Source organism: Chlamydotis macqueenii, chromosome 9, assembly GCF_036417535.1.
Source record: "Chlamydotis macqueenii isolate bChlMac1 chromosome 9, bChlMac1.mat, whole genome shotgun sequence".
NCBI classification, from domain to species: domain Eukaryota; kingdom Metazoa; phylum Chordata; class Aves; order Otidiformes; family Otididae; genus Chlamydotis; species Chlamydotis macqueenii.
Window position 1 is genome coordinate 5,276,129 of NC_141564.1, and position 12,506 is coordinate 5,288,634.

A 12,506-nucleotide genomic window follows, 5' to 3' on the forward strand; every position below is an offset into this window, starting at 1 on the left:
AATAGGGTTTCTTTCCTGAGTGTAGACATTTTTAAACTATACTATTGTATAAACCACAGTTCATTGTATACCTTCTGTGGCCTGGACACATGAGCAAGAGCTTATTATCTTAAAAAAAAAAACAAAAACAAAAACAAAACCCAAAAAGCATTTCAGAGGTCCTCTGAACAATTAGAAAAGTACAGCAATTATTTATACAGGCTAATTTTAAAATCTTGTGCTCAACTTTGATCTTAAATGCAAGCAATTTCATAGAATCATTTAAGTTGGAAAGGATCTCTTGAGATCATCTAGTCCATCCCCTGTTCTCAAGCACAGTCAGCTAGAGCAGGATGTGTCCGGGTGGGTTTGGAGTGTCTCCACCAATGGAAACTCCACAATCCCTCTGGGCAACGTGTTCCAGTGTTTGACCACCCTCACAGTATGAACTTACTTTATAAGGTTGTTTAACAACAACAAAAAAGATGGATGTTTACATTTGTAAATAAAGATCTGAAATAAAGCTGCTTATAAAAATTGTTACACTGCTCAAAGTGTCCGCATCTCAGACTGGGTAATTGAACCTCATTGAGGTAGACAGATGATTTTTCAAGGAGACTGATACCCACTAGTGGTGCAAATACTTCACATCATGTTGACCATTTCACCAAATAGGATCCCCTTCAAGTCACTGTAAGTAATTAAGGACTTGAAGACTGGTGCTGTGAGACAAGATTATATTTTCAGTAAAATTGTGTCATTTGTTTACTGTATAGGCGTGCAGGGTTATTTCACTGTACTGTAAAGACGTTGGTATAGCTGCCTTTTCCTGTATTTACCCACAGAATCCAACTTGCAATGCTTTTTGGAAATAGGTAGAACCTTGATATAGGAAAAATTAAATGAGTTTATAGTGAGACCATTCCTGCTTGAGAACTGACTTAAAAATAATAAAATACCAGATCCTTGCATTAATATTGAAACTTTTTAGTCTGTGTACAGAGCAGGCTGTGCAAAGCTATAAAAGTCTGAGCAGTGTTAACATGCACAGTATGCACTTCAAGAGGTGAACCCAGGTGGCGTTTTGTTCATCTCCTTATCCTGATGGAATTGCACGTTTAAACGGCACTTAACTTCTTGCAGACTGTTAACACTGAAATAATATTTAGTTACTTCCACGAGTCTCAGTCTTTAAATTTTAAACTGAAACTTTTAAAAATTTTTTAATAACTTTTTTCTAGGAAGGATTTGCCGTAAGGGGTTATGGTGGACAGTATACATTTCTATTCTAGCATAGTGTTCTAACCTTCGCCTGTTACCAGCTAGGTGTTCTTGGAAGAAAAGGAAACCATTCCATGAAAACTCGACTTCCATCTAGTCATCCTGTGTTTTTTGTCATTGTCCAGTCAGTCACTTTGCCTCCAGCATAGAGTTTATTTTCTGTTACATCCGTCCTACCAGCTAGATGTGTATGTTCTGTGAATTTATAAAAATAAATGGAATTTCATCCTAGCTCATCATCCGTGCCATGAACACTGCACTAACAAGATGTAGCACCCACACATTGCTTGTTCCCTTGTGTTCTTTCACGTGCAGGAATCCTTTGTTCCTTAGTAATTCCATTATGTACTTCTGAATTTATTATTAAAGGTTATCTGAAATACAAACTGTAGAAATATAAGCAGGTATTTATTTACTCATTAAAATATGTGAAGGAAAAGGCATTCTGATTGCTTGAAATATGGCCTTTGGTAGCAGAGTTTTGAGAAGTTATTTGGAGTATGGATATTAGCTCACAGCTCAAAGCCCTTTAAATATGTATAAAGCATTTTATTTAAACAGGTGGCTGAAAGTTCTCAGTCATCTTGTTGCTGTGTACTTCCTGGAAGGAACATAGTATTTGTAATTGCTTATGTATAGACAATAGTGTGGTTTATATTTTAATATGGGTTTTGGCAGCAAGAATAGTCTGTCTGAAGAATGAGACCTTATCCTTAAACATGCCAGATATTTCTGTAATACAAAGATATGTAAGTATTCCCAATGACTTGTCTTTTCAGGTGAGGCAAGACAGCTTCATGAATTTTATGAATTCCAACATCAGCAGGCCTCATAATTTACCTTTCATTAAAATTAAATAAGTATAGTACTAGCTGTATGTTGCAATATTTATGCTACTACAATAACATGCATGTGGTGGTACTAGAAGTTTTTTTTAATGCCTTTTGTTAGCTGTAAGTATTTCAGTGAAAGTCTGACACTTAACGCAAAAAGTTTTTAGAAAATCCAAAACCAGTCAAACACAAAGAAAAAAAAAACCTCCAAAAACCAACCAAACGCCAGCTATTTATAAGAAAAATGAACTAAGTAACTATATTCCTGTTTCTGTTAATGGAGATCAAAAGTAATAAGGAGTTTTTTTTGTTTTAGGTTTCTTTTTTGTTTGTTTGTTTGTTTTTTAGAAATGAAGTATTATGTTTGGTTGTAGACCATCTTTATGGACTACTGAACTAATGTATTACAGCAGCTTACTTGAATTATTTACCATACAGATTTCATGCCAGCTCTCCTTGCGTTGCAGTATTTTAGTAGAATAGTTGCACTGAAGGAATTTTGAAGGTGTTTGCCCTTAACCATTGCCATAACCTCCTCGTTCAGCAGAGGAGTAGGGTGACAAAACTTATTAGCAGAATTCACAGGCAGTATTTATTCTTCAAACAAAACTTAATAATTATTAAAAAACTTTCAAAATCTGCCCACTTTCAGTGAAGCTGAAATGTGCCCAGCTTCAGTGAAGATCTCACACCATCATTAATGAGAAGCAGAGAAAGCACAGCTGATCACACAGTTAATTTTTGAAATATTTTAAATAACTGGAATAAAAATACTGATCTATGCTTAACTGTATTGTCTCTAATAGTAGATTTGTCTTGTCAGGGAAGAAATAATGATTATTTCTTTATGGGATGAAGGGGAAAGGATATACCAAGGCCAGTCAGACTTGAGCTTTCTCTAAACTTTTAGGTTGTGGCTGAGAATTGAAGTTCCTCGTTTTCTCACAGCTTGTCAGGAGTGGCAAACCATGTGAGAGGAGAAGTATGCAGTATTTCACATATGCAGCCTTTTAACATGTTTGATACTGTGGAGAAATTTTAAGAACTTGAAACATGTATTTTGAAATGTAAAATTTTTTCACAAATGAGATGTTTGGAAGTTGTTCAGAGTTGCCTCTCTGTTGCCAAAACAGATAAGGGCATTTCATTGTGCAAGTTTCTTTGGTCCAAATGCAAAAAGTATTTCTGATATCATTTTGCCTGCACTTTTGAGAACTGTGCAACGCACCTGGGATGTGAAGCTAGTTGGATTGCACTTCTCTCTTCGTAAAAGTTCCAAGGCAGAATGCAAACAAAGCAGTACGTATTTGGGGAATTTTCTTGGCTGTTTCATAGGTCATTTAGGCCTTGCTTCCTCTAAGCTCTTATCGCTTCACATTTTCTCATTCTAGTAACCTCTGAAATAATTGCAGTAGTCAAAGGGAGGAGGTCTGTATCTTCAAATAAACTTCACCATTAATGTACATGCTGTAGCCCATGACTTCGCAAATTCATTGCCTGATGGTGCCACTTTGACTCATCTTTTCAGACTATATTTCAGGTTCTCTGGCCATTTTGATCATTCATTATTACAAAAAAAAAAAGTTTCTGTATTTTTGTTAGTTCTGCACCTGATTTAAAGCAGATTGTCTAGAAGTTCTGATACATCTGTTTTGAAGTTTCCTGTTGTGTGTCTGACAAGCATAGCTGCTGTTTGCGTTTTCAACATCTGTTTTATGACATTAAGTATCTGCTCAGTGTTAGTGTTTATTTCAGAATTTCAGAACAAGTATTCATGATATGTAAGTGTTGATGATGTCGTTGACCCATACTGGGCTATGGTTTGAATAAATTTTGCGTGTATATTTAATTGGGAATATGACATCTATATTTAAAAATGTCTTTGATTTTTCTTTATATCACTGTGAATCTTGCATGCGTTCACATCAGTGTTTGCCCATCAAAACGGTGTAATTGATACTTTCCTTCACTTCTGGAAATGTAGCATGGCCACTGGATCTGCTTTGTGATTGGTCTCTGCCCATTTCTTGCCTTCTGAATTTCACAAAACTGCACTGACAAACCAGTTCGGAATCTGGCCCCCAAGGTATTTAGACAGTGTTGTGAACACGCCTGTTAAATGCAGGTTTATACTATGAACTCAGGCGTGTTTGTCGTACTTGAACTGGAAGCGTTAGTTGACCTGTGACATACAGGAGACCATAGAGATTTTCACTGTTGTTGTAAAAGGATTACTAAATCAGGAGGGAAAGATCTTCCTGATTGTTCAAGTTTTATGAGTTCCTATTTAAATATGGAATACCTGCAATATGTGGTTGATAGGAAAGACTATTTTTATCATGAGTCATGACTTGTTCCTACAGACAGGAAAAATCTTGTGCTGTTGATGTACTGCACACATTCAAGCCTTTTTATTTTGAGTAACGGTGTACTGTTTCAGTCGTACAACTATATAGATGTTATGAAAAATATACATTCAGCGGGTAACTTCATTAAAATGCAATAAAATTGGTTTATTTTATGAGATCTCAGACACTTCATAGTCCAAAATAATACACTAGTGTGTTCTGTATTTTTTTTTCCAGCACATGATTGTCTTCAGTATCGGGCATTTTTAAAAATATCTAACCTGAATAATCCTTTCTGCAATTTAAGCTCATTACTGTTCACAGTGCATGTGGGAAAAGGCTCCACCACTTGAGGTGGATAAATATTTTTGGTAAAGATCTCTCTCAATAAAACCCTTCTTTAAACTTTTTTTTTTAATTAAATGGAAAACTTTTACCATTATAAAAATATTTATGTGTTTATGAGAGCATTTACAAGCATTATCTAAATTTTATTGAAACTCTGTTTCTAAAACATACACATCTGGGGTCACCTAATTTTTGTTTACTGCGTATTGTGTCTATGTGTGAAGAAACAGACTTTTCAGACTGTGTAAATGAGATTCAGTACCGAAAAAAAAGAAAAAATCTAGGTTATTTTAAAGGGTAAGAATCAGAACTGGGCCCATTTTCTCTCACTACCAGTCTGTAATCTCCTTCTGTTAGTACGAATGCTTTTATGGGCAGTTATACCCATCTCTTTTCTTAAATAGTTACTTTACCTGTAGCCTAATAGTTGTCTTTTTAAAACAGCTTCAGGCTCTCCTTCAGATATGGCCCAAGCTGCTGCCTAGAGAAGCATTGGAACTGTTGGATTTCAATTATCCGGACCAGTACGTGAGAGAATATGCAGTGGGTTGTTTAAAGCAAATGAGGTGAGTATATTGTATTACTGCAGCATGCAAGGATTTCTGTGGTGAAAAACAGCATTCTGATTGTCTACAGGAAAAAAAGAACCCAAAGAGGAAGGATTTAAACACACTGCCTGCTGTGAATAGATGAGCGAATAAAGCAGTCTGATTTCTCGATAAGCACATTGTCAGCCACATAAGCTCTTCTTATTCTGACCTTTTGTATTCAATGGTTATTATGTTCCATGCTGCTAGAATACCGGTGTACCTTTGTCCCGAGGAGGGTTGTGTGTTCACCCCTTTCTTGGACAAAGGGAGAGTAAGATGGTGTGAGAACTTTTTAGTAACAAAGGGACAAAATATTACAATAGTTGAATACTATAAAAACTGCCATCCAGCCATCTCACACTGTGTCAGGTACTGGCTGCATCATTTAATAGAAATGTAAGCTGTAGCATGTGAAAAGAACAGAGAGTTACTGGTTTGTTTGTTCTTCACAGTAGCCTTTGCTATCTGCAGTTCTTCCTTTATCGCATATAATTTTGCTTTTCACTATAACCTAGGGCAAGATTTGTGTAATTGTGTGATTTTTGTATTTCCTGTCCTTGAATTTTGAATCCTCTGTGGTGAATAGTTTAATGATTAATTTTTTAATGGTCAAGGCTAGACTTTTTGGGTGGGGACAAAAAAAAAGTATATTTTGACTTCTTTCAAATGCAAACAAGCAATTTAGCTGCTGGGCTGTCCTAATAACACTGAGTTGTTACATCTGGAATTATTTCCAGAATTCTTAATTCTGTCTCTGAAGCAAAATTGTGTTCAGTTGGATGAAAGAAATCAATGTTCAACTTTAAACAGTTTGATGAAGGCAGCAGGTAAAACCTGCAACCTGAAGGTGATCCTATTAGCTGAAATAAAAAAAAAAAAAAAAAGGTGAAAATAAATGCAGCACAGCGTAATTGAAAGTTTTTACCAAGTTTGCTGAAGTTTTCCAGAGTAAGATGGAGAGAATGAAATAATTCAGTATTTACATCTCTGAAGTCTTCAAGTGATGGACAGAAGCCTTTTATAAGAGAAAAGATAGTCACATGTAAAAAGTCAAGGAGTGTTCACATTTGTTCTAGAGTAACATAATTGTCAAGTCTAAGAGGGTTTTTTGGGTGGGAGGGGAATGCAAGATTTTATAGAAAATTGTTGGAATTATTTTTGTTATGTCAGAATATTCCTTGAAGTAGTTAATTGGCAAAGAGGCTTTTCAAAGGTATGTTTATGAACTGTGGCTATATACTTAAAATTTACACTTCTGAAGTAGGAGAAATTTGGACACTGGTTTCTCAAAGAAAATGTACTTTTCCTTATCCTCTGAAAACCTTCATGTTGCTGATATGATTTAAAAACAAACAAACAAACTCCAAACAAAACATTTTAGCTAAATGGATCACTTGGTAGGTGTCTCTTAATAAATTAACGCCTATTAACTGACAGGTTGTAACTTTTAAAGACATGTTAATTGAATTACTTCCAGTACCATGAATACTCTTCTCCCCCTTCTTTGTAAGCTGAGTGGCTTGGGTAGGTATATGCAAGTATTCGCAGGTCTTGTCCATGCCCATTGCAGCTAACGGCTAGGTTTCAGTGGTTCTTTGTGTGGTTCCAAAAGTGCAGCTCCTCAGTCAGAAGCTGAGTGGTCAAAGAGTGCCAGTGTTCAATCGGAAACAATTAATCTCCCAGATACTTAACGTTGTTCTCAGTCTGAGATCCTGATCTTGTAAAAGCCCGTAACAGAATACCAGATTTTTGCTTACAGGTTTGAGGACTTTAAGATTCTGTTAGAGATAAAACTTACTGATTAATTGATCAGTCTGACAATTGCACTAAGTTGTATATTATTTTCCTGCTCCATGTGACTGAAAAATGTGGGGACACTGTTGCTATTGAAAATATCTGTCATCGCTGGACTTGTCATGTGCATCTGAATTTCTTCATCTAGTTACTCTGTTACTAACTGCTTTTATGTACCTCATTCTAGTGATGAAGAGCTCTCTCAATATCTTCTTCAACTTGTGCAAGTCCTGAAATACGAGCCATTTCTTGATTGTGCTCTCTCCAGATTCCTGTTAGAGAGAGCACTTGCCAATAGGAGAATAGGACAGATGTTGTTTTGGCATCTAAGGTAGGATCTTTTCCCTTATGTCTTGCTGAAACTATTGAGCCTGATTGAACTTTCAAATATGATCTCTTGAGAATTCTTCCAAACGAGCCATTATTGAAGTCCTCTACAACTCCTCTTCATATGTCTTTACCTTTGGCCTTTATAGATCAGAGCAAGTCTGTAATTAAAAATATATTACAGTGTTTTGTAATTTATTGTTTGATTAAAGTATTCCAAACTGCATTCAGCTCTAACTATCTGATCAGTTAAGTTTGTATGTAACCTTAGTGTTTGTTTTGGCTGTAAGTGCAGTAAAAGTACAATATTTATACCTCACAGCTGGGAAAAAGTTATGTTATTTTTGAGAGTCTAACAGCAAATAAAAACAGTTTTATATGTTGTTGCACTTTTGATGAGCAGTTCCGTGAATGGCAGATACCTTGCAGAACAGACTATAGATTGATTGTCTTCAAAGTGGAATTTATTTTAGTATTTCTAAATAAAACTAGCAAGTACTACATGAAAATATCTTGGGTTATAATTGACTGCGGTATAAGGTTCAGTAGTTTTTTTCTAAGTGTTCCCCGTCAGGCAAATTTTGGCTTTTCCATTACAAAGATTTGAGAACACACGGTTTAACATCAGCCTTGATTCTCAATATCATCTTCTATGACTTATCAGTACTACTTTCTTGAATAAAGGGGGTTCCTGAAAACAAATATCTAATCCCTACCTTTTAGCATTACTGCCTCCAGAACAGTCCTCGGTCTTGCAACAAGTGTCATACACTAAAACCAGCCAGTCCTCATAGTGTCCAGCACATAACCATGAGGGTTTTGGAGGTTTGGGTTTTTGGTTTTGTTTTTTGTTGTTGTTGTTTTTGAGTGGGTTTGTTGTGGTTGGTTTTGTTTGTCTGTTTGGATTTTTTTCATTTTAATGGCTTGAAGAATGCTAATCTGTAAATACTGTGGTCTTCTTACAGGTCAGAGGTTCACATACCTGCCGTTTCAGTACAGTTTGGTTTGATACTTGAAGCTTACTGCCGAGGAAGTGTTGCTCATATGAAAGTGCTTGCTAAACAGGTATAGACTTCCCTTCTCCTTTAAATCTTGACTTATCCCAGCTTGTGTATCAAATACTTATTCCATTGCTCCTATGGGCATATTGGTTACCTTGACAAAGCCCATCTGCTGGGGAGCAGGGAGGAGAAGGAAGCATGGGTGAGACAGAAACAAAAGGGCTAAGTGGAGGATGCAGCAGTCTTCCCTAGCACGAAAAGCAGCTGGCCCTGTGGAGCCTCAGAGGTCGGGAGCTCTTTTTATAGCATTCTGAGGTGTGCAAGTTACTTTGAGCAGTATGCGTATATCCTGGACAGAACAGAAGACTGTCTGGATTATTATCTGAAGAAGGGTTCATGTGCACTTGAAACTTGTGACCTTTTTTCCCCAGTAAGAGTAGCTTGTTCAAGAGAAACTCTTAAGGTTCTGTCTAAATTTTGTCTAGATGACTCCAGGATTACTTCCTGCAGGTTTGGCTTTTGTTAAAAGATGATGCAAAAACCGCTGAAGTTGTAGTATTACGTAGTACTCCCTGGAAATAAAAATGTTGGAGTAAACCAAATACTAATTTTAGTGTTAATATACATGTGCTGTTTAGAAAAAAAGAGGGAAAAAGAAAAAACAAGAGATATATTTGCTTTTAAGTACCCTAATAAGTGTATCAGCAGATCGTCAATAGAGACACTGGCACATTATGTTTGAAGGCTCTAATGCAGTTTCAGCAAGTTAATTTAGATTGTGATAATAAAGATCTTTGAAAAATTATTTCTGTCTGAAATTAATGTATTTGCTGTATCAGGCCACAAAAATTATCTTGGTAGCTACTTGTCTGGCCAGTATTACTTCTGACAGTTTTGATGCTGACTACGTTGAAACTATGCTTTGAGAGGCGTTTGAAACAGGAACGTACTGTTGTGGTCTTTATTACTGCAGTTCACAGGACACTGAAAAAACCATCTCTTACACATCTGTGCTTGTTAGTATTGTCGAAATCATAAAAAGATTAGGTGATGAAATGCTTTAAGCAATAGACCTAAGGTCAGTAAAGTTTTTGTGCACTTCACAGGAAACCAATGTCAGTACAATCAAAGAAGGGGCAAAAAAATTCCCAACTGTGCAAACACGGAAGAAATTCGAAGTAGAAATACTTCAAAAAGTTCCTGTTTGTACAACACAGGTTCCATTTTGTTCCCTTGTCACTGATGTTTGTACAGCTCCTAGAATAGTGGAAAAGCAGAGCACTTTTGGTTTTGACAGATGGCTGACCTGGCAGGTCTCCATTGCCTCAGTTGTATAATCAAACTGCATACAGTTTCCACAGCATCCTGCCTGACAGGGTTCAGTCTGTCTGTAGAGGTGGTAAGTTTTTGACTCCGCACCTTGTAAGTTAGAGTGAAGCTTTCTTTTGTAGAAGTCAACTTTTATAATCATTAAATTGATGCTGTTTGCTAGCTTATGTGTTGCTGTTAACAGCTGACTGTTATAACAGCTGTTTTGTATTTGGCTAAGAAGTTTCTTAGATGTAGATGTAATATAAAAATTATATTTGTTGTTTGTGCTGTTGAGATCTGTTACGGAAGGGCTTTTCTCTTAGTGTTATGTACATTTACATCACCAGTTTGCTTGTTTTCTTAGAAATTATGTACCAGTAGAAAACTTTCCAAAACAGAAGGGGAAAAAAGGGTTAAACCTACCTGTATTGATTGCAAATAATTGCCTTGCCTTTTGACACATTTTTAAGGTAATAATATTGCTTAGATGAGATATTATGATTCGGAACACCTTAATTGATTAGAGCTTTTACCTTATGCCTAACTTGAGCGGGATTTTAATGAATGAAGCTTTAAGACTCTGCTCTGTAAAAGTTAAGTAGATGTGGTTATGTCTGTGAAAACTGTCATATGGCCATATCGTATTGTGTGCTACCAACTGGCCGTGCACAATGAAGTATCTGCATCCATAGCTCGTCTCAAGTAAAGCTTGATTTTATTAGAGGTATGAAGCACTCCGTATTTCTGTTGACTTCAGTATGGATAGAAGCACCTATGTTATGTGCTTTGTTGACTTAGTGGATGAAAATTGTATTTTGAAGAAGGAATTTGTGTAAATGTATCATACATTAAAATACCTCATTCATTTTTTGGAAGTGTTAAGTTATGCTTAAAAAGTGACTTTGTTACTTTAAAAAAATGGGATTTCTGGAACATGAGTGACTTAGGAAAGGTTATTCTCATATTTTTTCAGGAGTGTCACCTTAATTGCCATCTATTATTTCCATTTTTAAAAAGTTGTAGAATTATTTAATATTTTTTTAACTGTTTTGTTTTGAAATGGAATTTTGCATTGTAGTATGTGTAAAATCAGAGCAATAACCTTTAAAGATAAAATATGTTTTTCAGGTGGAAGCCCTTAATAAAATGAAGACTTTAAATAGTCTAATTAAGCTGAATGCCATGAAGCAAAGCAAAGCAAAAGGAAAAGATGCAATGCATACGTGTTTGAAACAAAATGCTTACAGAGAAGCCCTTTCTGACCTCCAGTCTCCTCTGAATCCTTCTGTTATACTTTCAGAACTACAGTAAGTCAAGAATGAGTGAATAATATTTCACTGTAGCTTTTGCACGGAAACAGTAAAGCAGAAATGCGTATGTGCTTTAACTTCCTTTGGCTGTATTGTTCAGCGGTTATGCTGTCATAGGGAACTTTTTCTATAGTGAGAGGAGGTCTGCTGGGAATCTTCCTAAGGTTAAGGTGTCAGTTAGGTTAAAAGAATTTTGTGATCCACTGTGAAACTTAGTACTCTCTCAGTCAGCACTTAAATATGAAGTCTAAAAATTGATGGGAAGGGATATAAAGAAAACTATTTTCTCTGAAAATGTGAGTGCTTAATTTAAGCATTAAATATGTGTATGCTAATCACGGTATCCAATACATTCCATCTATAACAAGATGTGTTTGTAACTTGGTAAGCACTCTTAGCATAGTAACAGAATGAAGGCAGAGAGAACATTTAAGGACTTTCAAACTGGAAGTCTACGTGTTTGATTGGGTTTTGAACAGTGTTTAAACTTTTTCAGTTTTAATTATTCTTATTTGATTATAACTTGTTGTATTTTCTTCTAGTGTTGAGAAGTGTAGATATATGGATTCTAAAATGAAGCCTCTGTGGATAGTGTACAACAATAAAATGTTTGGAGGAGATCTTGTAGGGATCATCTTCAAAAACGGTGATGGTAAGGAATGCTTAAAATTTTAAATTTTTCCTTCTCCTTCTTCATTCCCACACTTGCACTTAAGCTGTGTTGCTATAATATAAATGTGGTTTAGTCTAATATCGGTAAACAAATTAAGCGTCATCTTCTGACTGGATTTCAAAGTATAGCCATTATCAGTCATGATGAGATAATTATGGTTAATCCCACTTTAACTTTTAGGCTTGGTGAGTATTTTTAGATACCTTTTCCTGAAGGCCTTAAAAACATTAGAAAGCTTGCCTACAACACGCTGAGAAATTGAAGTAGCAGTTTCAACCTTTCATTATAGATCTCCGACAGGACATGTTGACACTCCAGATTTTGCGGTTGATGGACATACTTTGGAAAGAAGCTGGTCTAGATCTCCGGTAAGGATCTCTTGAGGGTTAGTTTATTTGGATGGAGAGTCTACTTCTGACAGTAAAGCTTTGCTGTTTTTTAAATACCTTCCCTACTGTCCCCTTTCTCAACATCTATTATCGATGCCCAGAGGTTTCAATTGTTATGGTGAAGAGGCTACAGAAAGCAGTTACCTTACCTAATTAGATGGTTTCTCTTTGCATTTCATTCCCTAGATGGCCCACATTACAAAAGAGTTTAGCCATGAAAAGAAATATGGGAAGAAGTAAAGTGAAACTTCGGAGTTTTTGTTTAGTATCAAGCAGAATATTTTTCCTGGTGCACCATATGTCTTGTCGTTTATCTAAGTTG

General features: G+C 35.9%; 1 protein-coding gene across 2 annotated transcripts in view; it reads left to right on the forward strand.

Annotated features, from left to right (window-relative positions):
• PIK3CB (phosphatidylinositol-4,5-bisphosphate 3-kinase catalytic subunit beta) overlaps positions 1-12,506 on the forward strand; it is a 97,545-nt gene that overhangs the window by 72,668 nt on the left and 12,371 nt on the right. For both annotated transcript variants that reach the window (XM_086754345.1, XM_086754346.1), the window contains 6 exons: positions 5,234-5,355; positions 7,361-7,504; positions 8,466-8,565; positions 10,941-11,119; positions 11,665-11,774; positions 12,085-12,163. In XM_086754345.1, the coding sequence (XP_086610471.1) occupies positions 5,234-5,355; positions 7,361-7,504; positions 8,466-8,565; positions 10,941-11,119; positions 11,665-11,774; positions 12,085-12,163 (734 nt within the window). The remainder of the gene's footprint in view (positions 1-5,233; positions 5,356-7,360; positions 7,505-8,465; positions 8,566-10,940; positions 11,120-11,664; positions 11,775-12,084; positions 12,164-12,506) is intronic.